The sequence below is a fragment of the Salvelinus namaycush genome, chromosome 14 (genome assembly GCF_016432855.1).
Source record: "Salvelinus namaycush isolate Seneca chromosome 14, SaNama_1.0, whole genome shotgun sequence".
Lineage (NCBI taxonomy): Eukaryota > Metazoa > Chordata > Actinopteri > Salmoniformes > Salmonidae > Salvelinus > Salvelinus namaycush.
Window position 1 is genome coordinate 6,948,045 of NC_052320.1, and position 25,691 is coordinate 6,973,735.

The window sequence follows — 25,691 nt, forward strand, 5'->3', positions numbered from 1 at the left end:
GTGGAGTAGCCTCACTTCCCACAGTTGGAATCATAGCTGGTGTTCTCATATGTTTTTTTCTGATAGCCACCATAGCTGGTGTTTGTTTATTTATGAGAAAAATAGAAATAGTGAGAACAAGACAAAACTTCGGTAAGATGACTGGAATTGTATTTGTACCATTCATTGTTTTCCTTGCCTGTGAAATTCAGTTTACTCTGTGAATGCTACATGTTCTACTTCTCATAATCTAGATTACTACTGTTTGTTATCGTCATGGTTACATGGTATGTTTATTACAATATTAGACATCTGTCTTTTTTATAGACCCTCAAAAACCTACACAGGTATGTTTGGAAATCTATGAATATCTTTCATCACATTGTACTACTTTGTGCTTTCTTCTGACTGACATTTTAATTTATTGGGCCAGTTTCCCAGACAGAGATTATGCCTAGTTTTGGAATAGAAAGCATTTTAAATGGAAAATCTTCATTGAATGCGCTTCTTAGTCCAGGACTGAGTGTGATATCTGTCCGGGAAACTGGCCCAATGTGTTTAACTAATTTCTGATTCCATTTGATAGGCATCCCCAGATCAGGAAATACCAATGCTGTCTGTGGGAACTGGAAACGGTAAGGCACACCGTCAAGGTTTTCAAAATATGTACAGAATAGTTTTTATGCGTTAAAAGAATTTCAAACATATTTATGAGTAAATGTATATGGTATATTACTTTATCAAGTCATCAATGCTAAGACCAATGATATTATACAAGAATATAGGACAAGCTATTGTACTACAAAACATTGTCCAGAATGTAAATGAATTACTGATCAATTTCAAATGACTTCTCTCCCCAGATTCAAGCCCCCATCAGTCAGGGACTCCACATTCTGTAATCTGTGGTCCACTGGCTGGCTGGTCCAGCCATCTATAGTGTATCTTAACACTACATGTTAAATGTGATATTGTAGAATCTGGTTGATATAAAAACAGGATTCTACACCACATTCAATTGTAGAGTAAAGAAATGAAAAACACTTTGTAACCCAACCTCCAGTAAGAAGAATATGACTTCTAGATACCTGTTGGGAGAGGACCACTGTGTCTTTGTATCATATGGGGATGTTTGAAACTTACTCCTCAGCCTGAACTGTTCCCACTTGTGTCAGCAAATAGCTAGCTTTTTGTGTGGGTGCCACTGGTAAGATGCTTCGGGAGGGCGGAAACATATCAGCTTCTGCCTACAGCCTACAGACTGGTCTAAAATGGAAAGGACCATGTGATGAGTATAAATTAGCTTCACCTTGCTAGAAAACAGATTTAGAAGCTGTTTCCCCTCTTCCCAGGGGAAAGTCAAATGTGTTCATAACTTCAGGACCACAACGTCTGTCAGCCCAGACTATGGAACTTCAAATGGGACTTGATAATATCTTGAGACACAGATTACTGGTGCAGGATGCACTGGTCTAATGTCCATTGCTTGTGTTTCTTGGCCCAAGCAAGTCTTCTTATTGGTGTCCTTTAGTAGTGGTTTCTTTGCAGAAATTCGACCATGGAGGCATGATTCACGTAGTCTCCTCTGAACAGTTGATGTTGAGATTTGAACTCTGAAGCATTTATTTGGGCTGCAGTTTCTGAGGCTGGTTAACTCTAATGTACTTATCCTCTGCAGCAGAGTTAACTCTGGATCTGCCTTTCCTGTGTCGGTCCTCATGAGAGCCAGCTTCATCAAAGCGCTCTATGGTTTTCGCGACTGCACTTGAAGAAACTTTCAAAATGTTCCGTATTGACTGACCTTCATGTTTTAAAGTAATGAAGGACTGTCATTTCTCTTTGGTTATTTGAGCTGTTCTTGCCATAATATGGACATGGTATTTTACCAAATAGGGCTATCTTCTGTATACCACCCCTACCTTGTCACAACACAACTGATTGGCTCAAATGCATTAAGAAGGAAATAAATTCCACAAATTAACAAGGCACACTCCAGATGACTACTTCATGAAGCTGGTTGAGAGAATGCCAAGAGTGTGCAAAGCTGTCATCAAGGCAAAGGGTGGCTACTTTGAGGAATCTCAAATATAAACTATATTTGGATTTGTTTAACACTTTTTGGTTACTATGTGATTCCATATGTGTTATTTCATAGTTTTGATGTCTTCACTATTATTGTACAATGTAGAAAATAGTAAAAATAAAGAACCTCATGAATGAGTAGGTGTGTATATACAGTGTCCAGGTCTTTCTGTTCTTTTTATAACTACATCATTGGTTACTACATCATTGCTTACGGTGACAGCATGATAAGGACTATGAATGAGGAGAGAGGCCAGTCATACCCTGGTCTGTAGCTACTCCAGATGACTATGAATGAGGAGAGAGGTCAGTCATACCCTGGTCTGTATCTACTCCAGATGACTATGAATGAGGTCAGTCATACCCTGGTCTGTATCTACTCCAGATGACTATGAATGAGGAGAGAGGTCAGTCATACCCTGGTCTGCATCTACTCCAGATGACTATAAATGAGGAGAGAGGTCAGTCATACCCTGGTCTGTATCTACTCCAGATGACTATAAATGAGAAGAGAAGTCAGTCATACCCTGGTCTGTATCTACTCCAGATGACTATAAATGAGAAGAGAAGTCAGTCATACCCTGGTCTGTATCTACTCCAGATGACTATAAATGAGGAGAGAAGTCAGTCATACCCTGGTCTTTATCTACTCCAGATTACTATAAATGAGAAGAGAAGTCAGTCATACCCTGGTCTGTATCTACTCCAGATGACTATAAATGAGGAGAGAGGTCAGTCATACCCTGGTTTTTATCTACTCCAGATGACTATGAATGAGGAGAGAGGTCAGTCATACCCTGGTCTTTATCTACTCCAGGGCCACTAGGGTGCTGATGCTCTGCAGGTTCAGAGAGTCAATGGTCTCCTGGCAGACTTAGGCCTCTCCACTTTCAGCGTCCGGCTGAGCTGCTTCGTCTGACCTTTAACCTCAGCTTCTTCCTGTTTCCTCTGGGACACTTCCTCAGGCAGCTGGACTACAACCTAGAAGATCACAATTAGTGGATCAATGACAATTTATTTGGATTGATATTGGATTGACATTAGACTTAGATCATATCTGTTAATGCTACTGACAGTAGAGGGCGGTACAACCTAGACAGTGACCGGATGTAAGCCCTGTGTTGCTGGAGATATTTTATCTAAACCCTTTCTTTTACATTGAATTCAGATGCTTCATGTTTAGTCTTAGTTAATATCTGTTAATGCCACTGCTACATGCTACTGCCACCTAGCCAGTGACCGGATGCATGCTCTTTCTAAATAATTAACTTATTTTGTTACCACGGACTCACTAGTGTGCAGACTATTCAAAACAGATATACACTGCTCAGAAAAATAAAGGGAACACTTAAACAACACAATGTAACTCCAAGTCAATCACACTTCTGTGAAATCAAACTGTCCACTTAGGAAGCAACACTGATTGACAATAAATTTCACATGCTGTTGTGCAAATGGAATAGACAAAAGGTGGAAATTATAGGCAATTAGCAAGACACCCCCAATAAAGGAGTGGTACTGCAGGTGGTGACCACAGACCACTTCTCAGTTCCTATGCTTCCTGGCTGATGTTTTGGTCACTTTTGAATGCTGGCGGTGCTTTCACTCTAGTGGTAGCATGAGACGGAGTCTACAACCCACACAAGTGGCTCAGGTAGTGCAGCTCATCCAGGATGGCACATCAATGCGAGCTGTGGCAAGAAGGTTTGCTGTGTCTGTCAGCGTAGTGTCCAGAGCATGGAGGCGATACCAGGAGACAGGCCAGTAAGTACATCAGGAGACGTGGAGGAGGCCGTAGGAGGGCAACAACCCAGCAGCAGGACCGCTACCTCCGCCTTTGTGCAAGGAGGAGCACTGCCAGAGCCCTGCAAAATGACCTCCAGCAGGCCACAAATGTGCATGTGTCAGCATATGGTCTCACAAGGGGTCTGAGGATCTCATCTCGGTACCTAATGGCAGTCAGGCTACCTCTGGCGAGCACATGGAGGGCTGTGCGGCCCCACAAAGAAATGCCACCCCACACCATGACTGACCCGCCGCCAAACCGGTCATGCTGGAGGATGTTGCAGGCAGCAGAACGTTCTCCACAGCGTCTCCAGACTCTTGTCACATGTGCTCAGTGTGAACCTGCTTTCATCTGTGAAGAGCACAGGGCACAAGTGGCGAATTTGCCAATCTTGGTGTTCTCTGGCAAATGCCAAACGTCCTGCACGGTGTTGGGCTGTAAGCACAACCCCCACCTGTGGACGTCGGGCCCTCATACCACCCTCTCAGACTTAGTTCATGTCTGTTAATACTACTGACACTAGAGGGCAGTACAACCTATCCAGTGACCAGATGTAAGCCCTGTGTTGTTGGAGATACATTATCTAAACCCTTTCATTAACATTACCTGCCAATCGTTGAAGTTTCTCATTTATGTCAAGGAATGCTTCATCAATGCACTAGTCTATTTTCTTAGACACCCATGAACAAGTTACATCACTGTTAAGCACGCCTCTATGAAGAGGGAACGCAACACCCTGCTACAACTCAACTCTCCGTGAAGTGAAAGAGGTATGGACTGTAGGTGCGAGTAAGGATGACAAAAGGCAGAGAATTGACCATTTACTAGGAATGTATTCCTTCACACGGTAATATGGGGAAAAGGGGCTGGACGGAACCAAAGAACGTAAATATCCAAAGCCCCTCCTACCTCACATGCCTACCCACTACTTACCTAATTTAGCACCACCTGGAACGCTAACCGAAATACAGGGGGTGGTCCGCCCAGGTCTTACCTAGTGTGCCTAGACAGTGAATATACTACAGGTATATGTATGCCCGCGGGCCTCTTGCCTAAGCACTCCCTAGGTGCCTTCCCCTTCCCCCCTGGGAACAAATGAAACAGAATATTAAACAATTACACAAACAAACTGAGAAACACAGGACATCAAATAAGCTCTATCTGACTGAGCAACAAACTAACACAGAACATACCAAAGCTGCGCCCAGCAACAACTAACACAGTAAATAACCCACAGCCATCAGCCTTCTCTCTCAGCAATGATCTCTCTGAGAACACAACCAGCATATGATATAACCCTCCGCAATGATCCCTCTCTCAGCAATGATCTCAGGATATTACAATCAAACCCTCTATCACAATCAATCTCTCAGTTATGATCTCCCTCTCTCTGCATTCTTTTTCTCCTGAACAGAACACTGGCTTTTATATAGCTTCAGAAGGAGTCTAATCGGATACAGCTGTAACTTGACGAGGGGGCGGGGTCAGCTCCAATCATCAATGGGGCTGACCAATCAGCTGCTTGGGGAGAATTCAGGAAGCCATCTCCTGAAACACACATACTCAAATACACCAACTACAACACAGAAACTCGTGAACGTAACAATCACACTATAATGTATTTTGGTGTCATTAAGAACTTTGCAAGGCTTCTCTCTTAGAACCACAAAAAACCTGACTCAAGCAGAAAGAGGCGTAACCATGTTTCAGACTGGAGAGGCAGGGGTTGGAACACTTCTGTTCTGTGGTTAGAAAGAGTGTTTTTTCAAGTTTGACTTAACTTTCACTTTCAGCTTGCTCTAATTGTAACAGTCACAAACACAGCAAGTTTCCAACAGCACATATGGTAGATATGCTGTATTATATTCTAGTGTACATTACAAAGACACACAAGTATTTAGGTTTCCTAACCGTGAGCCAGGCTTTCTAACTTTGTCTCTTTAAGAGGAAGTGTAGCGTATAAACACATTTATCTGATGAAGTAACAGGAAAGGTGTGTCGCAACCTGCATCAGGGTGTCATTCTCCTCCTCCATTACCATGAGTTAGTTCCTCATACCGTCATGTAAACAGGTGAACTGAATATAACGTGTGTGTGCTATATTTAGACACAATGGAAACAACTGAATAGTCCCAAAAGGGCAAACTCTACCTGCCAGTTAAGCTAAATCATGAGCAGCTGTAGTATTTAAAGATATATGACCCAGGTCTGATTCACACATACAGCCTCATCTACAAATCTACCCGCTCAATGCATGATCCTACTGTTCATACTGTACCTTCCTGGATATGGTCTATAGCTGGACTAACCTGTCCTTCACTACCTTCCTGGACATGACCTGTAGCTGGTCAAACTGGTTCTTCAGCTGCTGTCTCAACTCATCCTGCTGGCCTTTAGCAGTGATCAACTCTCCTTCCTTTATGGACAGAGTTCTACACAAGGAACTCACTGTACCTGCAGAGTACAGTATTGATTGGGATAACATACAACACAAGTTTCACCTTTAATTGACAGGATTGTTCACACCTATCCAAACCTTTCAGATCTCAGAGGGTGAGAACTAAGGGTTGATTGAGGATTGGGGGCTCATCCTCCCCCAGTTTAGGCTCTAAAGCTGTGTTTGATACTGTATCTCCATGTGAACACACCAGAAGAGATCACATGATTATTCCTGGCCTCCTCTAACTCCCTCATCAGTGGTTGGTTGGTTCTCTCCACTTCTCTCATCTGTTCAGTAAGTGACACTCTGTTGTCGTCCTCCTCACTGTTCACAGCATTCTCTATATATCTGAAGAGCTGTGTTTGTGGCCATGTTCTAAGACTCAGACAAGGCCCCCATGCAAGATTAGATCCGTTTTAGGTCTTATACCAAACGATAACATTACATGCAGCCTATATAATTCAAATGTTAACAAATAATGAATTCCTAACTCTGATGAGTTTACTAAGGGTTAACCTCATTCTGTATGGCTTGGTGTCTGTGTCAAGAGAATTTTCAATCCCAATGATAATTACTAATTACTAACAATCAATAGCTTTGACTAATCCCCGAGGTTTATAAGACCATGGGTAGTATAATAATAATTAGTCAATAGGCTAGTATAGTTTATTCAGAGAACGTTCTAAAGTCAAGAATACAAAAACATCAATTTTATAGCTGCGCACATACTTCCACACACAAACAGTAGGTATCCTACGCACATACTGTATCACTACCCAGCCGACAAAGATTAGGGGGACCTTGAGCAGAACTCCCTGTCCTCTCCCAAATCTCTAGTCAGGTCGGCACCGAATTTTGCTCAGACAGTCTGTGTTTAAGATACAAAAAGACATATTGTACAGATATTATATGTTTTCAGGGTGGAATAATCTAATCATTAATTTAAACATATAAATTCCATTATCAGTCTGTCTCAGATTGAGTTGCTTCTCTGTCCAACAGGGCTAGGAACCCTCCATGTTCAGGACCCCACCCAGGGCTGGCATCTCTAAGCCTGTGGAACTCCACTTCTATCCGGTCTATCTGCTGGCTCTTCTCCTGCACCTCCTTCTCCACCTCCCTCTGATTCCTGACCTCTGACAGACACACTATCAACTCCACCTTCAATACAAAGAAAAACACGGAAAAGTATGTGAGGTGACCAAGGTTACTTCAGCTCCTCAATTTAACTATTTGATTTCTATACCAATGTGGCTTTTCATTGGTTTTCTTTTAGTTTGACAGGTTTTATATTTAATGATAGATGTGTGTTGTGCTCTGTTTGATCTGGTATCTGTTTTAGTTTGCAGAGTCTTGTAACCTGAAGCTTCAAGTTTTTACTTTCATTTTTGTTTCTTTTTAAATTTGTTTTAGTTTAAATGTTAGTCCACCTTTATGGTTCAAAGGCAGAGGGATAGATGACACTATTATAGTTAGATCACTTTTATACTGTAGTTAGTGTCGGGGATAGAGGGATAGATGACACTGTTATAGTTACAGTACTTTTATACTGTAGTTATGGTCAGCTATAGAATGATAGATGACACTATTAAAGTTATAGCACTTTTATACTGTAGTTAGGGTCAGGTATAGAGGGATAGATGACACTGTTATAGTTATAGTACTTTTATACTGTAGTTAGGGTAAGATATAGAAGGATAGATTACACTATTAAAGTTATAGCACTGCTGTGGTAATCAGTATATGGCTGTATACCCATTAAACCTTATCAAATGGACAATGATCACAACTTGCTGTTCAGTACATGATCAAATAAAATTTTATTGGTCACATACATATGTTAATGCAAGTGTAGCGAAATGCTTGTGCTTCTAGTTCCGACAGTGCAGTAATATCTAATAAGTAATCTAGCAAATTCACAACGACTGCCTTATAAACACAAATGTAAAGGGATGAATAAGAATACAGTGGCTTGCAAAGTATTCAATCCCTTTGTATTTTTCGTATTTTGTTGCCTTACAACCTGGAATTAAAATAGATTTTTGGGGGGTTTGTAACATCTGATTTACACAACATGCCTACCACTTTGAAGATGCAAAATATTTTTTCTTGTGAAGAAAACAAGAAATAAGACAAAAAACAGAACTTGAGTGTGCATAACTATTCATCCCCCAAAGTCAATACTTTGTAGAGCCATCTATTTTGCAGCAATTACAGCTGCAAGTCTCTTGGGGTATGTCTCTATAAGCTTGGCACATCTAGCCACTGGGATTTTTGACCATTCTTCAAGGCAAAACTGCTCCAGCTCCTTCAAGTTGGATGGGTTCCACTGGTGTACAGCAATCTTTAAGTCATACCACAGATTCTCAATTGGATTGAGGTCTGGGCTTTATCTCCCCCATTCCAAGACATTTAAATGTTTCCCCTTAAACCACTCGAGTGTTGCTTTAGCAGTGTGCTTAGGGTCATTGTCCTGCTGGAAGGTGAACCTCCATCCCAGTCTCAAATCTCTGGAAGACTGAAACAGGTTTCCCTCAAGAATTTCCCTGTATTTAGTGCCATCCATTATTCCTTCAATTCTGACCAGTTTCCTAGTCCCTGCCAATGAAAAACATCCCCACAGCATGATGCTGCCACCACCATGCTTTATTGTGGGGAAGGTGTTCTCGGGTTGATGAGTGGAACGCTTATGGAGAGATATTTGGAGTGCTGTGACATGTCAGTACTATAACTTGCTGCATAGTTTGGAGGAAGAAGGCAACCTTGACCTGTAGAATTCTATCTGCCTCTTCTGTGTGGGACATGTGTTCCTACCTCGTCTGCGGGCAGATCTGCAGCATTTCAGAGATTTGGAATAATCACCCTTTAAGCACAGAGGTGAACCTGACACCTCATCAGCTGTGGCATATTGGAATGCTCCAAACACCTGTGTCTGAGCCAGACTATGCAGAGGTATGTGTCTGTGATGTGAATGGCTTGACAGATCTTCGTATAAATTTATCGTCACTATTTGTTTATTTTGAGCATTCAAGATTCAGCAGGTGGAGGACCTGCTTTATCAGGAGGATAATCTGGAAACACTGATAATGGGGTCATTGTTCCAGCCATCCCATGCCCCCTGTCTACTGAGAATGCTGAGCTGCAACGTCAAGTGACCCCTACCACTGACTCCTCATCCTTTGGTCTGGACATATACGTGCATGCTCTTCAATTAGTTATGAGTCTCCAGCCTTTTTAGGTGCAGTCCTCCCACACTATGGAGGATATTGTTTTAGCCCCAGTGCCCCTCTTGACAATGGCAAAAATGTGTATATCTTTTGCTAGAAAAGAAAACGGCACCGCTTAATTGGTATGATGTAAACAAACTCGTTTCATTCATTGAAAAGAGCTTTTATGAAATGTAATTAGACTTATTGTAAACCAATGGTATTTATTTTCCACAAAGCATCTTTGTTAATTGACACTTCTCTCTAAAAACAAACCCAACATTTGAACATATAAAACTGATAAATACCATGTAACAATCAACATTATGTAGTATAACAGTGTCAAAATAATCACGTGAATAATTGTAACATGTTCACGGCACTACCATTGGACATACAGCAAACGGGTTCCAAGTTCAGAGGTGAATCTATAGTACGTTCTAATAATGCAGTGATCAATAAAACACTATCCAATTACAGAAGAGTCCAAGAATCCATAGGTGTCATAAAGGCTCCTGAGGTGACTTTCTCTCCCCATATAATTTATCGAGCTGTCACCTTTACAGTTAGTGGTACATGACATCCAGTGTCTTAACATGAAAATCAAAAGCAGGCAATGACATAACAATGCTAAAGTGACACAGAGCTCAGTGAACGGTGGTTAGTACAATTATGTAAACACCAATACAGTAGATCCACAAATACACAACTTTGTCATGTCAAAATATAAAAATTAGCAACTGAAAAATCCCTTAAATGTACATTTTAATAAAACCGTCCATCCCTCGCTGCATACAAATGAACCTTGGGTAATCAAAAGGACTTGTAAAGTATTATTGTACTTCAGCACCAAATTCCTGTCTAACAGAGTGGCACTGTCTCAGTGTTATCTTCATCATTTCTGAGCTCCAGAGGTCAAGTTGGAGACCACTGAATAAACAGGATACAGTACTACAAATGAATAACATAAAGACAGACCTAGCACCTTTACTTGTGTATAATGCTAGCTTAAAGAATCTCTCAATGAGATAGACGTCAAGCCCGGAGATAAATTGGTCTATTACATTGCATTTGGATAAAGTTTATATACTTGTATTCTACACCACTTGGTGTACACTATACTAAAATGGAGTCTTTGGCCACCATAGGTCAACTGTATATAGAACAGCTTCAGGCACTTGTTAAACAAAATAAAGAATAAAAACAGAAAGAATCACATATTAAAGGGGAGAGAACCGATGATATACTAAAGTAGTTGCAGTACATCTGGAACACTGTATGTTGGCAAGGACCAGAAAATTAGTGAATTGTATGTCATTTCAATTACATAATTCCCATGGACTAGGATGTTACAAAACACACATTTTGTTGATACAGTGTAACACTCTTTACTAGCAATGGAGCCACCTAAGGTTTTGGTGTTTGAAGGTATAGCGTAGGACCAGTGTATAAAACATAATGCAAAAACTTTACAAAAGCCCAAATACTATATCAGTCTCTCTGACTATTTCCAATAGTCCATTCATCCCTCCAGTGTTTAGACCTCTGAGCTATCGCTGCAGTCTACCATCCTTCTATGAATGTTGAGTAGTAAGAGGTTAATAAAAAACATTTTCTAAATCACAGTTGTCAAGGGTGTATATTTAAGCATTAACCCCAAAATAAAGCAAGAAAGATTTGACTTCTTTACACAGGAACATAATGTACTGTATGTGGATTATTAGTCAGCTAAATTGAGTAGTCTTTCAGCTACACTCTATCAAACCTTGCACCGTATTTGATTGTTGTTTCAGTGTTTGATTTAAATGCATCGTAATCTCTCAGAGGGCTGTGGGAAATGTTATCGTTTTGGTGTATGTACTAACAACAAGGTAACAAACAGTGTGGTTCGGCATGCGTTGTAGACATGAGTGGTCCAAAATGACCACTATCCTTAACTTTTCTCTCTCTGAGACAAGCAGGTGTGTGTGGCTGCCCTGTCAGCCACTGCATTACACTGGGAACAGAAAGTGGTTCTCTATTGTCTTCTTTCTCTCCACTGTCTTCTTTCTCTCCATTGTCTTCAGCCACAGACAGGCTCAATTTCCCATCTGGTTTAGCATATTGATATGTGGGGGGGGACAAATGTATAAGCGGTCAGTGCAATATAAACTGAAAACAAAATAACAGTTTAAAGCGTTACATTGACATCATTACTATGGAGCAGCTCATTTGAGTTTAAAGAGAAAAACATTAGATACTACAGTAACAAAAACAGGGAGTAAGCACGAGTACAAACATGCAAACAATACATACTGTCGGGTTCACCTTGGGGTCATAAAAAGGGTTGTACCCAAATGTTTGGTGTATTAGAATAATGTATTATGCTTATGTTTTATTAATAGAAGGGGAGGGGTTAAAAGACCCCTCCTTCCTTACAGTTACAGGGTTTTAGACTACTGATTAACAATAGATATATTCATTGTAGAAGTTTAGTATTGTTCTACATTTGTATTTTAATTCTCTCTCTGCCTCATGATAAAGAGGCCCTTAGACAGAACTCTGCAGGGGAGTGAAGGAGATAAGACTAGGTAAACATTCCACAATGGGTCAACTTTGGGGGAAGGGGACATTTACTGCTAAGTGTTTAGCTAACAATAAAGGCCCTGTTTATACAGCTTTGTAGGCATGGTTTTGGTCCCAGGAGTAGAGGATGATGATATAGGCAGTGACATCACTAAGGCGGGACTTCGGTTTAATAAAACAACTTGAGACCTTTTGTTTGATGCAGAACTTACTCGGAAACATGCGTGCTATGTTCCTGTTTGTCAACTTCTGTCTGCAATTGCATTAATAAAGGTTTTTGAATGATTTAATTAAAGATATTGTCATAATGCTAATTTCACCAATGAACCAATGATTGACAAAGAAGGACGTAAGAAACGAACCCTAACATTACCATCAAGTTCTTGGAGGAAATCTTGAAAGAAATATTTCTGTCTCCTTTTGTTTTGGAGAACCACTTTCACTCATCTCTGGGGCCAGGTTTGAGATTTTGTAGTGTGCATCAACCTAGACAATGAATTCCAAGACATACATTACTTTCACTATATTTCTGATACACAGGTCACTGACCAAAACCAGGACCCCATAAATAACAATCAGAATATTAAACAGCACAGTTAATTACCATGTCATCATCCCCAATCACAAAGAGATTGAGACATTCCTTCGGTTTCTTCTGCATGACCTCAATTAGGATGTAGACTTCAAGGCCTTCACTCAGCTGCTGAAGCATCGCTGTACGTTTTGTGATTGCATGTAGCAAAATAGCTCTTTACAAAAGGAAAAGGATAGACATCGATATTCATTGAGATTTGCATATCTTACTGCAGAAACCTTGGTGCTCTTGTATGATGGTCATGATAATGTACTCTAAAAACCAATTTGTTTGAAACATAATAAATGAAATCAGTTGACACAAATTGTGGGTTGTTGTAATGTAAGAATAATGGAATTTAAAACACAATTTCAACTCAGATCAAATGTATCAACCCATATAGGCTAATGGGTGCTTTGTTACAATAAGAAAACATTGCACATACCTTATTATGCTGTCCTTGTGATCCAAGTTTCCTGTGTAGCCACAGTTGAGGATTCCTTCAGTGTAGCCACAGTTGAGGATTCCTTCAGTGTAGGGTAACAGTTGAGGATTCCTTCAGTGTAGGGTAACAGTTGAGGATTCCTTCAGTGTAGGGTAACAGTTGAGGATTCCTTCAGTGTAGCCACAGTTGAGGATTCCTTCAGTGTAGCCACAGTTGAGGATTCCTTCAGTGTAGCCACAGTTGAGGATTCCTTCAGTGTAGCCACAGTTGAGGATTCCTTCAGTGTAGCCACAGTTGAGGATTCCTTCAGCGTAGGGTAACAGTTGAGGATTCCTTCAGCGTAGGGTAACAGTTGAGGATTCCTTCAGCGTGGGGTAACAGTTGAGGATTCCTTCAGCGTAGGGTGACAGTTGAGGATTCCTTCAGCGTAGGGTGACAGTTGAGGATTCCTTCAGCGTAGGGTGACAGTTGAGGATTCCTTCAGCGTAGGGTGACAGTTGAGGATTCCTTCAGCGTAGGGTGACAGTTGAGGAGTCCTTCAGCGTAGGGTGACAGTTGAGGAGTCCTTCAGCGTAGGGTGACAGTTGAGGAGTCCTTCAGCGTAGGGTGACAGTTGAGGAGTCCTTCAGCGTAGGGTGACAGTTGAGGAGTCCTTCAGCGTAGGGTGACAGTTGAGGAGTCCTTCAGCGTAGGGTGACAGTTGAGGAGTCCTTCAGCGTAGGGTGACAGTTGAAGAGTCCTTCAGCGTAGGGTGACAGTTGAGGAATCCTTCAGCGTAGGGTGACAGTTGAGGAATCCTTCAGCGTAGGGTGACAGTTGAGGAGTCCTTCAGCGTAGGGTGACAGTTGAGGAGTCCTTCAGCGTAGGGTGACAGTTGAGGAGTCCTTCAGCGTAGGGTGACAGTTGAGGAGTCCTTCAGCGTAGGGTGACAGTTGAGGAGTCCTTCAGCGTAGGGTGACAGGTCAAAGGCATCTTTGATCTGAAAGCACATTTTATTTTTCAAACACAACTAATTGTTGAAAGATTAATGAGAAGAATATGCTTTCAATTTCATCAACACATCGTTTTGATTAATGGGGACAACTCTGCGTCATGTACACTACCCTTTGTTAGGTCCTTCAGGGTCCCGGTCAACAGATAGTGGTAACACCACTCCTGCATAAATCGTGGAAACGGTCCACCTTGTGCAAGGCTCACTGCAAATATTTCACCTACCACTCTGGATATAAGAGAAGGTGAAATAAGAAAATGTTCCTTCATAGTATTTTTTTTAACATTTAGAAATGTATGTGTTTTACAGAATTGTACATGTGCCTAACACTTTTGTACAGTACTGTATGTATGTACATACAGGTGACTATATATCGACTATGAAACAAATAGTACATGGCCTGCTTATGGGTTGCCATGAAAGAAAGTTAGATTAATTCAACTGAAAACGGGGAGAACAGGCGATCTTGGCTAAATGCTTTTGGTTAGCTTGAGAATAAAAATTGCATGATTTATCATTCTACGGTATGCATGTAATACAGGTATGTATGTAATATAGTATAATGTTATGAACCGACACTCGTAGGAGCTAACTACCAGGGTTGCAAACTGCCGAGGGCCCAAAATGTGAACACTTTTTTTGTTGTTGCACTGAAACATGCAGGGGGAAATGCAGGTTTTAACTAACTAAACAACAAAGAATATGATCTATATGATCAGTGTGTGTAAAATAAAAAGTGGTTAATGTGAATCTAACTCACAGTTAAAAAATGTAAAGAAAGGAATCCAATGTTATTTGTTGCCTAGACTTTACTGCAAATGACACTCAAGTCGTGAGAAAACAACAATATACTAATATTGCACTTGGGAAAAAACATTTTAAAGTAGAAATATAATGAAACAAACAGGCATTCTATTTTTGCTCTATTATAATGGCAACTATAGACATCGATCAAGTGCACAAGGCTACATGTGTGCAAAAATAACATTTACTGAGTAAAAAAATATATAATCCCCCATTCCTCAACATTTCTCTGGCTAGCTAACGGAGAATTCGACCCAGCTAGCAAGATACTTAACAATGCTAACACTTGTACCACCACACTTTCTCCATCAACTCAAACTTTCCAAATGCCAGTAGTTTTTCGGTTACAGCTCATGAAGTACGCTTCATCACCTTCTCACCCCCCTCTCCGTGACCAAGGTAAAGACAGATAATGACACTTATTAATATCCAACTTGAAACTGTCGGTGTCTCCGGTGTCTCCGTGGTCAGGCTTCTCTCCTAACGTTTCCTCTTCGTTATAGTTCAGGGGACGCGCTGCTGTAACTAGTAAATTGGTTCTCTTCTGTTGTCATGTGAACGACTGTCTGACCCTTGGATAGAGCAGCTAGTATTGCTCCAAACGCGCATCACTTGTTCGCCTACAGCCAGTAGTGATCCAACCCCCCCATCACTGAACTACTACCTATGTAGAAGTTGGACGGAAGAACGCCCAGTGCTGGTTACCTGAGACGCCATCATCACACAGTCCTTCTTTGTACTTTAAGTGTCTATGACTTCCTTTGTGTCGGAAAGAAAGGCTGAACACTTTTGGTTGTAGCTAAACTGACACTCAAAAAATGACTGACCAACGGAGAAGCATCCTCCACACCTCCCACTAAAGCCCGCCCACAAGCTGTGGGGTCAAAAGTGCAAACTTTAACACCAATGACTCGTCACTTAACTTGGATTTTAGCCTTTTGACTCGACCTGACTTGATACCGTCCCCAAGCCCAGATACTAAAAATGACGCTATTAAAAAAGTGTTAAGAAAGAAAAAAATCGGATATAAAGACTACACTGTATCAACAAAAAACGGATTTCAACTTGCAAAACATGCGGGAAGAAAATTAGACGGAGGCGCAACAACTTCCAACTTTGTTCGACATTTGAAGTTGCACAAAGAACGGTAAGTCGTGGCTAATATAGCCAACAGCTATATAATTTAATATCTTTGCTAGTATAGCATGTAGGCTTACGTAACGTTAAATCAATGAGCCTCCACACAGTCAGTCAGTGCGGGTACGTGATCATTGCACCCAAGATTGAGCTACAACTGGCTAGGCAGTTGGTAGCCTAAATCCTGCCGGATGTTACTGCTGTTCCTAAAACCATTGACATATGTTAGCCTACTGTAACGAGAGAGAGAGTTGGTCGATAGATTGTGCCCCATAGCGACTATTTCCATGGAAATATAAAGTTTATTTGGAAAGTAAAAAATATATTTTTAAAACCATTCATGATTTGTGTAATATTCTAACTATTACTCTTGTTAAAAATATGAAATGGTATTACATTTGGTGAAGAGCACATTATGACTTGTTTAGGATTCAAAACTCAAAGTTTAGGACTTGAGATTTGTCGGTCTTGATTTGAGTGCCAAGACTTGTGACTTACTTGTGACTTATAAAGCAATGACTTGGTCCCACCTCTGGTACTAACCATGGAAAGTCCCTCAAAAACAAAAATGAAAGCTTTGGAGTTGAGGGTAGGGAAGTAAGGATCAGGAGGGAAATGTGCTGTGGTGTTGCCTTTTGTGAAACCTGGTAAAGATCCATCCTGCTAGTTATAGACCTATTGGACTTGCATCAAATCTCTGTAAATTAATAGAACAGTTGATTGTAGGCAGATGTATTACCTTGTACATAAGGATCTATTAAGTCCATACCAGAGTGGATTCAGAAAAGGAAGGACTAATCTATGCAAGAGACTAACGAATAATTTATCTGTATATTCAACAGAAATGTTTGCGTTGATTTTTGGTTTTAAATGGATAGTGGTGCGACCAAGAAGAGTAGTAATATTGTTGGAACTCTACAACAGTTTTGTGTAGTTTAAGATCTGGACGGTCAGAAAGTGAGGATTTATGGTTAGAAGCAATGACGCGGTTGTTGGGTTTACAAAGAAATGGTATTGAAATTAGATATACAGGTGCAGTTGGGTAGAGGGGAAAATAAAACATGAATTCTGAAAAACGGGGTCGATTTTTGGCAGAGACAATGGGATGATGTAAGGGAAGACATTTTTATTGTACAAGGAAATCTATACGAGAGATAGTGTCATGTAATGGGAATAGTAGGGGGGAAATTATGTTGTGTAAAATGAGATTTGAGCATACAGGATTGGATACATCTTTTAAATTGATAGGGAAACATGGTACTGGAATGGGGAAACATGGTACTGGAATGTGTAATGGCTGTACGGTTTAGGAAACGGTTGAACACGTATTATTATTTTGTGAGATGTATGATGTAGAAAGGGAGCGGTTGTGTGACAGGGTCAGAGGAGTTGGACAGGAATGGGGAGTGGGTGGTATTTTGGGTGGGGTGATGGGAGTAGTGAGGTTTGTAGAGAATTATTTTATTTAAAATTCTGGGTAACTTAAGAGAATATTTTCAATCAAACGTAATCAATCAAATGTATTTATAAAGCCCTTTTTACATCAGCTGATGTCACAAAGTGCTATACAGAGACCCAGCCTAAAACCCCAAACAGCAAGCAATACAGATGTAGAAGAGCGGTGGCTCTAGAAAAAATTCCCTAGAAAGGCAGGAACCTAGGAAGAAACCTAGAGCGGAACCAGGCTCTGAGGGGTGGCCAGTCCTCTTCTGGCTGTGCCGGGTGGAGATAGTACATGGCCAGATTGCTTTGCTTCCTTTAGTGCATACACTGTCCAGTTGTTTGTGTAGCCAAGACAAATAGCGGTATAGATAGGTCGTGACTAGCCTCACACAGTAGGTGCTGGTGTATGCACCTGTCAGTTGTTTGCGATTCGCCAATTTCAAGAACAAAAAGTCTGAGTTCAACAGGTAAAAGACTGCTCTGTTAATTGTATAGGACGATTCACATTCTTAAGTGCATTGTACCATCTAAACCGCTGTGAAATATATTTTCCATAACCAATAATATTGTATTTCCAAAATGAAAATAAGACGCTAAACATTTACTTAAACATGGGAAGCATATAAACAGTTAACATACTCTGTATAACAGATCTACCGCTTCTTAGACTTGCTTTAAATGAGAATGACAGATCTATAACTCTAATTTATATGCACATTTGGATGGTCTCCCAAAAGCTACATACTGCAGCTTTAGTGTTATTTTACGTTAGTGCTAGCCCTAAAGGACACGACGCTGTCCAGCCAAGACAATACAAGTCAAACACCAAGAGACTGGTCAGCGTTGTTTTAGCTAGACCCAGGCTTAAAGGGTAACATTAAGTAGCATAACCGTAACTACATGTAACATATGGCTTTGCATTAGTATACGCATCAAAACTCCCAAAGCAAAGTGACACCTCGCTTTTACAGTTTGAGTTATTACATAAATCCGATCAGAATTCCGAAGGTGCAATTTAGAAATTGGGTAGGGCGTCTTTAGTTTCTCTTGTCAGGCATTGCATAACAATTTATAACTTGTCAGAAATGTCCTGATCAGGAAACATGTCAGTAAACATTTTAGCTAGGTTTTGTTAGCCCATAGATTTTGTTGTAATGTTTGAGACACTCAAAGATGACATGAATACACATTAGACATGGCAAAATGTATAGAATTGCAAGAAAATGACCTGTTAAAACAGCTAAATGTTCTCTGCACCCTGTGACAAAATGTGTAGAATTGCAGGAAATATGCTTTAATTCTGCTGAATTCTCTCCACCAACCAGAGGGGTGTGAACAGTTTTATCACGAACAGGCTTGTGTCCATAGAAATAGACGTGGGATCGGGATGTCCCACAATGATGGAAGGGGGGCCTCAGTGAAACCGTTTGGGAACCCCTGGTGTAGAGAGTCATTGTACCATATAAACCACTGTGAAATACTCTACATGAAAAAGTATGTGGACACCTGCTCGTCGAACAACTTATTCAAAAATCATGGCCATTAATATGGAGTTGGTCCCCCCTTTGCTGCTATAACAGCCTCCACTCTTCTGGGAAGGCTTTCCACTAGATGTTGGAACATTGCTGCGGGGACTTGCTTCTATTCAGCCACGAGGATTAGTGAGGCTGGGCGATTAGGCTTGGCTTGCAGTCGGTGTTCCAATTCATCCCGAAGGTGTTTGATGGGGTTGAGGTCAGGGCTCTGCAGGCCAGTCAAGATCTTCCACACCGAACTCAACAAACCATTTCTGTACGGACCTCGCTTGGGGGCATTATCATGCTGAAACAGGAAAGGGCCTTCCCCAAACTGTTGCTACGAAGTTGGAAGCACAGAATCGTCTAGAATTTCATTGTATCCATATTAATGCCCATGATTTTGGAATGAGATGTTCAACGGGCAGGTGTCCACATACTTTTGGAAATGTAGTGTATGTAATAACCCCAAAATATAACTGTTTGTACTTACAGGTAACCAGATTGTGACTACAACTAAGTCTTTGACCACACTGTGTCCTTATATTGGACGCCGTGGGGCGGCAAGTAACCTAGTGGGTAGAGCGTTGGACTGGTAACCGAAAGGTTGCAAGATCGAATCCCTGAGCTGACAAGGTAAAAATCTGCCTCTCTGCCCCTGAACGAGGCAGTTAACCCACTGTTCCTAGGCCGTCATTGAAAAAAAGAATGTTTTCTTATCTGACTTGCCTAGTTAAATAAAGGTTAAATAAAATATTGGTGAGTAAAAAAATCTACCCTTTTAACAGAAGGGCATACATTTATGGTCCAGCATGACACCACCGTTGTACTACAAATCACTGTGATACAAGGCATTTGGTTGCTGGCTATGGGAGACAGCATTTTGGGGTTTTAATATGTTGGTTGTCACCACAATATGTCACCCTTCACACAGAAAAATGTAATTGCCATATACGATAAAATTCCATTGAACCAAAAAGAATCAGTTCTAATTTAACGTTTGTTAAATAGTGTACGGAAAATATTTTAATGTTGTATGATATTAAACTTTTCCAATTTTATTTGTGTGTGACTCAAGGTCTACATGAGGATTGACGACAACCAGGATGTTCTTAATTCAAAACTTAAAATCCAGGGCGGTGGACATTCTTCCACTGAGGTGTTGAGGATTGGAGAACCATGGCTCAGTTTCAAAGCTTGATATGGATAGTAAGTTAAACGTTTGGGTTTTGTAAGCTTAGTAGCTTGGCATCATTTCATGCTACAGCAGTAAATGGCACCAGATAGTATGCTCAGAGTGTACACCAATGATGTACAGTGCATTTGGAAAGTTCAGACCCCTTCACCTTTTCCACATTTTGTTACATTACAGCCTTATTCTAAAATGAATTAAATCAATATTTTTCCTCATCAATCTACACACAATACCCCATAATGACAAAGTGAAAAAATATACCTTATTTACATAAGTATACAGATCCTTTGCTATGAGACTCGAAATTGAGCTCAGGTGCAACCTGTTTCCATTGATCATCCTTGAAATGTTTTTACAACTTGATTGGAGTCCACCTGTGGTAAATTCAATTGATTGGACATGATTTGGAAAGGCACACACCTGTGTATATAAGGTCCCACAGTTGACAGTGCATGTCAGAGCAAAAACCAAGCCATGAGGTCGAAGGAATTGTCCGTAGAGCTCTGAGACAGGATTGTGTTGAGGCAGAGATCTGGGGAAGGGTACCAAAAAATGTCTGCAGCATTGAAGGTCCCCAAGAGCACAGTGGCCTCCATCATTCTTAAATGGAAGAAGTTTGGAAATACCAAGACTCTTCCTAGAGCTAGCCGCCCGGCCAAACCGAGCAATCAGGGGGAGAAGGGCTTTGGTCAGGGAGGTGACCAAGAAACCGATGGTCACTTTGACAGAGCTCCAGAGTTCCTCTGTGGAGATGGGAGAACCTTCCAGAAGGACAACCACCTCTGCAGCACTCCACCAATCAAGCCTTTATGGTAGAGTGGCCAGACGGAAGCCACTCAGTAAAAGGCACATGACAGCCCGCCTCGAGTTTGCCAAAAGGCACCTAAAGGACTTTCAGACCATGAGAAACAAGATTCTCGGGTCTGATGAAACCAAGATTGAACTCTTTGGCCTGAATGCCAAGCTTCTCTTCTGGAGGAAACCTGGCACCATCCCTACGGTGAAGCATGGTGGTGGCAGCATCATGCTGTTGGGATGTTTTTCAGCGGCAGGAACTGGGAGACTAGTCAGGATCAATGGAAAGATGAAACGGGGGAAAGTACAGAGATCCTTGATGAAAACCTGCTCAAAAATGAATGTGGACATTAATACATGCATTTCTATAACTGTCTAAATCTTTACCATTGGTGCTCAATTCAGGGCCCTGTCAATCATCCTGGGTTTATACAAATTGTCTGTGTCAAATTCTTGTTTTGAAAATTGTTTGGTCTTTGAACATTGGCTTTGCAAAAACAAATTATTATATTGACTCTTTGGAAAAAAAATCCATCTGTGTAATAAGTACATTTCACTGATATTTATTACTCAACATGGATATCTTAACTATGCTTTCTCTCTATTTGGAACTTTCAATCTGAACTCTCCTCCCGTCTCATCTCTACCTTAACCCCAAACTCTCTTCAACCCTGCTTTGTCAATGTGACCCCGCCCCCTTATTTTTCAACAGTGGTAATGTGTTCATTTTCTCTATTTACAGATGAACCTAGCTATCATTTTGACACTTGTTCTAAACATTCAGAGCTCTAGTGCATGTGGTAGAGCAGAGTACAGAACAGGTGTTGAATGCTGTCCTATGTGTTCTCCAGGTAAGGACCAGCTCTGTATACTATATGGATTATTATGAAGAAAATACATTTCAATACCAATCAGTCCATGTCACTGACCTTCTATCCCACAGGAAACCGGGTACATAAACACTGTACAGAATTTTCAAGTACTTCCTGTGCCCCCTGTACCGACTCCACTTTCCTTGATGAACCCAATGGTCTTACGGCATGCATACTGTGTACAAATTGTGACCCAGGCTTTGGATTGAAGGTAAAGCAGTCATGTAGACCTTCATCAGACACTGTCTGTGAGACACTGGAGGGGTTCTACTGTCTAGACCCAACTAAGGATGGTTGTAGAGCAGCCCAGAGACACAGCAGCTGTAAACCTGGTCAATACATCAGTCACACAGGTTGGTCTTCTGTCTCACTCATAATACTAATTGTATCGTTATAATTCAATTGAGTCAAGTTTTTATCTTCATTGTGAACAATCATTAACAGTTAATGGAATTATATAAAGGGGGGGAACGAATGCAATCTTTCATTAACATTTCAACATGTATTTCTGCAGGAACAACATCTACAGATACTGTGTGTTCTGACTGCCCTGGTAAAACCTATTCAGATGGATCATTAACATCTTGTCAACCACATACAGAGTAAGTGTGAACATGATTAGTTAGTTCAAAAGGTTATTCCCCTGAAGATATAAATACATGAATATACTCAAATAGAAACTTTAAAAAAACATACCTCTGTTTATCTTTAACAGATGTAAATTCTTGGAAATTGAACCAGGAACTCCTTGGTTGGATTCAGAATGTGGAGTAGCCTCACTCCCCACAGCTCGAGTCAGAGCTGGTGTTCTGATAGGTGTCCTATTTTTTCTGATAGCCACCATAACTGGTGTTTGTTTATTTATGAGAAGAAGAGAAATGGAGAGAAGAGAAATAGTGAGAACAAGACAAAACTCAGGTAAGATGACTGGAATTGTATTTGTTCCATTCATTGTGTTCATTGCCTGTGATATTCAGTTTACTCTGTGAATGCTACATGTTCTACTTCTCATAGTGTAGATTACTACTGTTTGTTATCGTCATGGTTACATGGTATGTTTATTACAATATTGGTCATCTGTCTTTTTTATAGACCCTCAAATACCTAAACAGGTATGTTTGGAAATCTATGAATATCTTTCATGACATTGTACTATTTTGTGCTTTCTTCTGACTGACATTGTAATTTATTTGGACAGTTTCCCAGACAGAGATTACGCCTAGTTTTGGAATAAAAAGCACTTTAAATGGAAAGTCTTCATTGAATGCGCTTCTTAGTCCAGGACTGAGTGTAATCTCTGTCCGGGAAACCGCCCAATGTGTTTAACTAATTACTGATTCCATTTGATAGGCATCTCCAGATCAGGAAATACCAATGCTGTCTGGGGGAACTGGAAACAGTAAGGCACACCTTCAAGGGTTTCTAAATTTGTGTACAGAATAGTTTGAGTTAAAAGAATTTCAAACATAGTATAAGTAAGTGTAAATGGTATATAACTTCATCAATGCTAAGACCAATGATATGATACAAGAATATAGGACAAGCTATTGTACTACAAAACATTGTCCAGAATGTAAATGAATTACTGATAAATTACAAATGACTTCTCTCCCCAGATTCAAGCCCCCGTCACAGTCAGGGACTCCACATTCTGTAATCTGTGGTCCACTGGCTGGCTGGTCCAGCCATCTCTAGTGTATCTTAACACTACATGTTAAGTGTGATATTGAAGAATCTGGTTGATATGAAAACAGGATTCTACACCAGATTCATTGTAGAGTAAAGAAATGAAACACATTGAAATCCAACCTCCAGTAGGAAGAATGTGACTTCTAGATACCTGTTGGGAGAGGACCACTGTGTCTTTGTATCACATGGGGATGTTTGAAACGTACTCATCAGCCTGAACTGTTCCCACTTGTGTCAGCGAATAGCTAGCTTTTCATGTGGGCGCCACTGGTAAGATGCTTCGGGAGGGCGGAAACATATCAGCTTCTGCCTACAGACTACAGACTGGTCTAAAATGAAAAGGACCATGTGATGAGTATAAAGTAGCCTAACCTTGCTAGGAAACAGCTTTAAATGTGTTCATAACTTCAGGACCACAACGTCTGTCAGCCCAGACTATGGAACTTCAAATGGGACTTGATAATATCTTGAGACACAGATTACTGGAAACTGGTGCAGGATGCACTGGTCTAATGTCCATTGCTTGTGTTTCTTGGCCCAAGCAAGTCTCTTCTTATTGGTGTCCTTTAATAGTGGTTTCTTTGCAGAAATTCGACCATGGAGGCATGATTCACGTAGTCTCCTCTGAACAGTTGATGTTGAGATTTGAACTCTGAAGCATTTATTTGGGCTGCAGTTTCTGAAACTAGTAACTCTAATGTACTTATCCTCTGCAGCAGAGTTAACTCTGGATCTTCCTTTCCTGTGTCGGTCCTCATGAGAGCCAGCTTCATCAAAGCGCTCTATGGTTTTCGCGACTGCACTTGAAGAAACTTTCAAAATGTTCCGTATTGACTGACCTTCATGTTTTAAAGTAATGAAGGACTGTCGTTTCTCTTTGGTTATTTGAGCTGTTCTTGCCATAATATGGACATGGTATTTTACCAAATAGAGCTATCTTCTGTATACCACCCCTACCTTGTCACAACACAACTGATTGGCTCAGACGCATTAAGAAGGAAATAAATTCCACAAATTAACTTTTAACAAGGCACACTCCAGGTGACTACTTCATGAAGCTGGTTGAGAGAATGCCAAGAGTGTGCAAAGCTGTCATCAAGGCAAAGTATATATAAAGTAAATATAAACTATATTTGGATGTGTTTAACACTTTTTGGTTACTATGTGATTCCATGTGTTATTTCATAGTTTTGATGTCTTCACTATTATTGTACAATGAAAAAATTGTAAAAATAAAGAACCTCATGAATGAGTAGGTGTGTTCAAACTTCGGGACTGGTACTGTAGGTGCTGGCCTAATAAAGTCTAGATGGAAAAAGGATTGAAACGTTGTCATTAAAGATGGTAGTAAGGAGCATATACAGTGTCCAGGCCTTTCTGTTCTTTTTATAACTACATCACTGGATACCACATCATTGGTTACGGTGACAGCATGATAAGGAGGACTATAAATGAGGAGAGAGGCCAGTCATACCCTGGTCTGTAGCTACTCCAGATGACTATAAATGAGGAGAGAGGTCAGTCATACCCTGGTCTGTATCTACTCCAGATGACTATGAATGAGGAGAGAGGTCAGTCATACCTTGGTCTGTATCTACTCCAGATGACAATAAATGAGGAGAGGTCAGTCATACCTTGGTCTTTATCTACTCCAGATGACTATAAATGAGGAGAGAGGTCAGTCATACCCTGGTCTGTATCTACTCCAGGGCCACTAGGCTGCTGATGCTCTGCAGGTTCAGAGAGTCAATGGTCTCCTGGCAGACTTAGGCCTCTCAGGCTTCTCCACTTTCAGCGTCCAGCTGAGCTGCTTCGTCTGACCTTTAACCTCAGCTTCTTCCTGTTTCCTCTGGGACACTTCCTCAGGCAGCTGGACTACAACCTAGAGGATCACAATTAGTGGATCAATGACAATTTATTTGGATTGATATTGGATTGACATTAGACTTAGATCATATCTGTTAATGCTACTGACAGTAGAGGGAGGTACAACCTAGACAGTGACCGGATGTAAGCCCTGTGTTGCTGGAGATACATTATCTAAACCCTTTCTTTTACATTAAACATGAAGCATCTGAATTCAGTCTTAGTTAATATCTGTTAATGCCACTGCTACATGCTACTGCCACCTAGCCAGTGTCCGGATGTATGCTCTTTCTAAATAATAAACGTAT

General features: G+C 40.7%; 2 protein-coding genes and 1 long non-coding RNA gene across 3 annotated transcripts in view; 2 read left to right on the top strand and 1 right to left on the bottom strand.

Annotated features, from left to right (window-relative positions):
• Positions 1-24,122, top strand: part of LOC120059072 (tumor necrosis factor receptor superfamily member 14-like) — a 37,326-nt gene extending 13,204 nt beyond the window's left edge. Inside the window, exons 6-11 of the mRNA XM_039007862.1 lie at positions 22,131-22,181; positions 22,343-22,430; positions 22,544-22,746; positions 22,921-22,940; positions 23,179-23,227; positions 23,445-24,122. Coding sequence (XP_038863790.1) covers positions 22,131-22,181; positions 22,343-22,430; positions 22,544-22,746; positions 22,921-22,940; positions 23,179-23,227; positions 23,445-23,485 — 452 coding nt within the window. The 3' untranslated portion in view covers positions 23,486-24,122. The remainder of the gene's footprint in view (positions 1-22,130; positions 22,182-22,342; positions 22,431-22,543; positions 22,747-22,920; positions 22,941-23,178; positions 23,228-23,444) is intronic.
• On the bottom strand, positions 9,705-16,166 carry LOC120059080. The gene is made up of 6 exons (XR_005478101.1): positions 15,578-16,166; positions 14,181-14,296; positions 13,078-14,056; positions 12,663-12,807; positions 12,432-12,544; positions 9,705-11,583 (listed from the first exon to the last, which is right to left on the bottom strand). It is a non-coding gene; the product is annotated as an uncharacterized LOC120059080 (long non-coding RNA).
• Positions 15,774-25,691, top strand: part of LOC120059073 (tumor necrosis factor receptor superfamily member 14-like) — a 50,555-nt gene continuing 40,637 nt past the window's right edge. Inside the window, exons 1-3 of the mRNA XM_039007864.1 lie at positions 15,774-16,019; positions 19,462-19,602; positions 20,045-20,175. Coding sequence (XP_038863792.1) covers positions 20,146-20,175 — 30 coding nt within the window. The 5' untranslated portion in view covers positions 15,774-16,019; positions 19,462-19,602; positions 20,045-20,145. The remainder of the gene's footprint in view (positions 16,020-19,461; positions 19,603-20,044; positions 20,176-25,691) is intronic.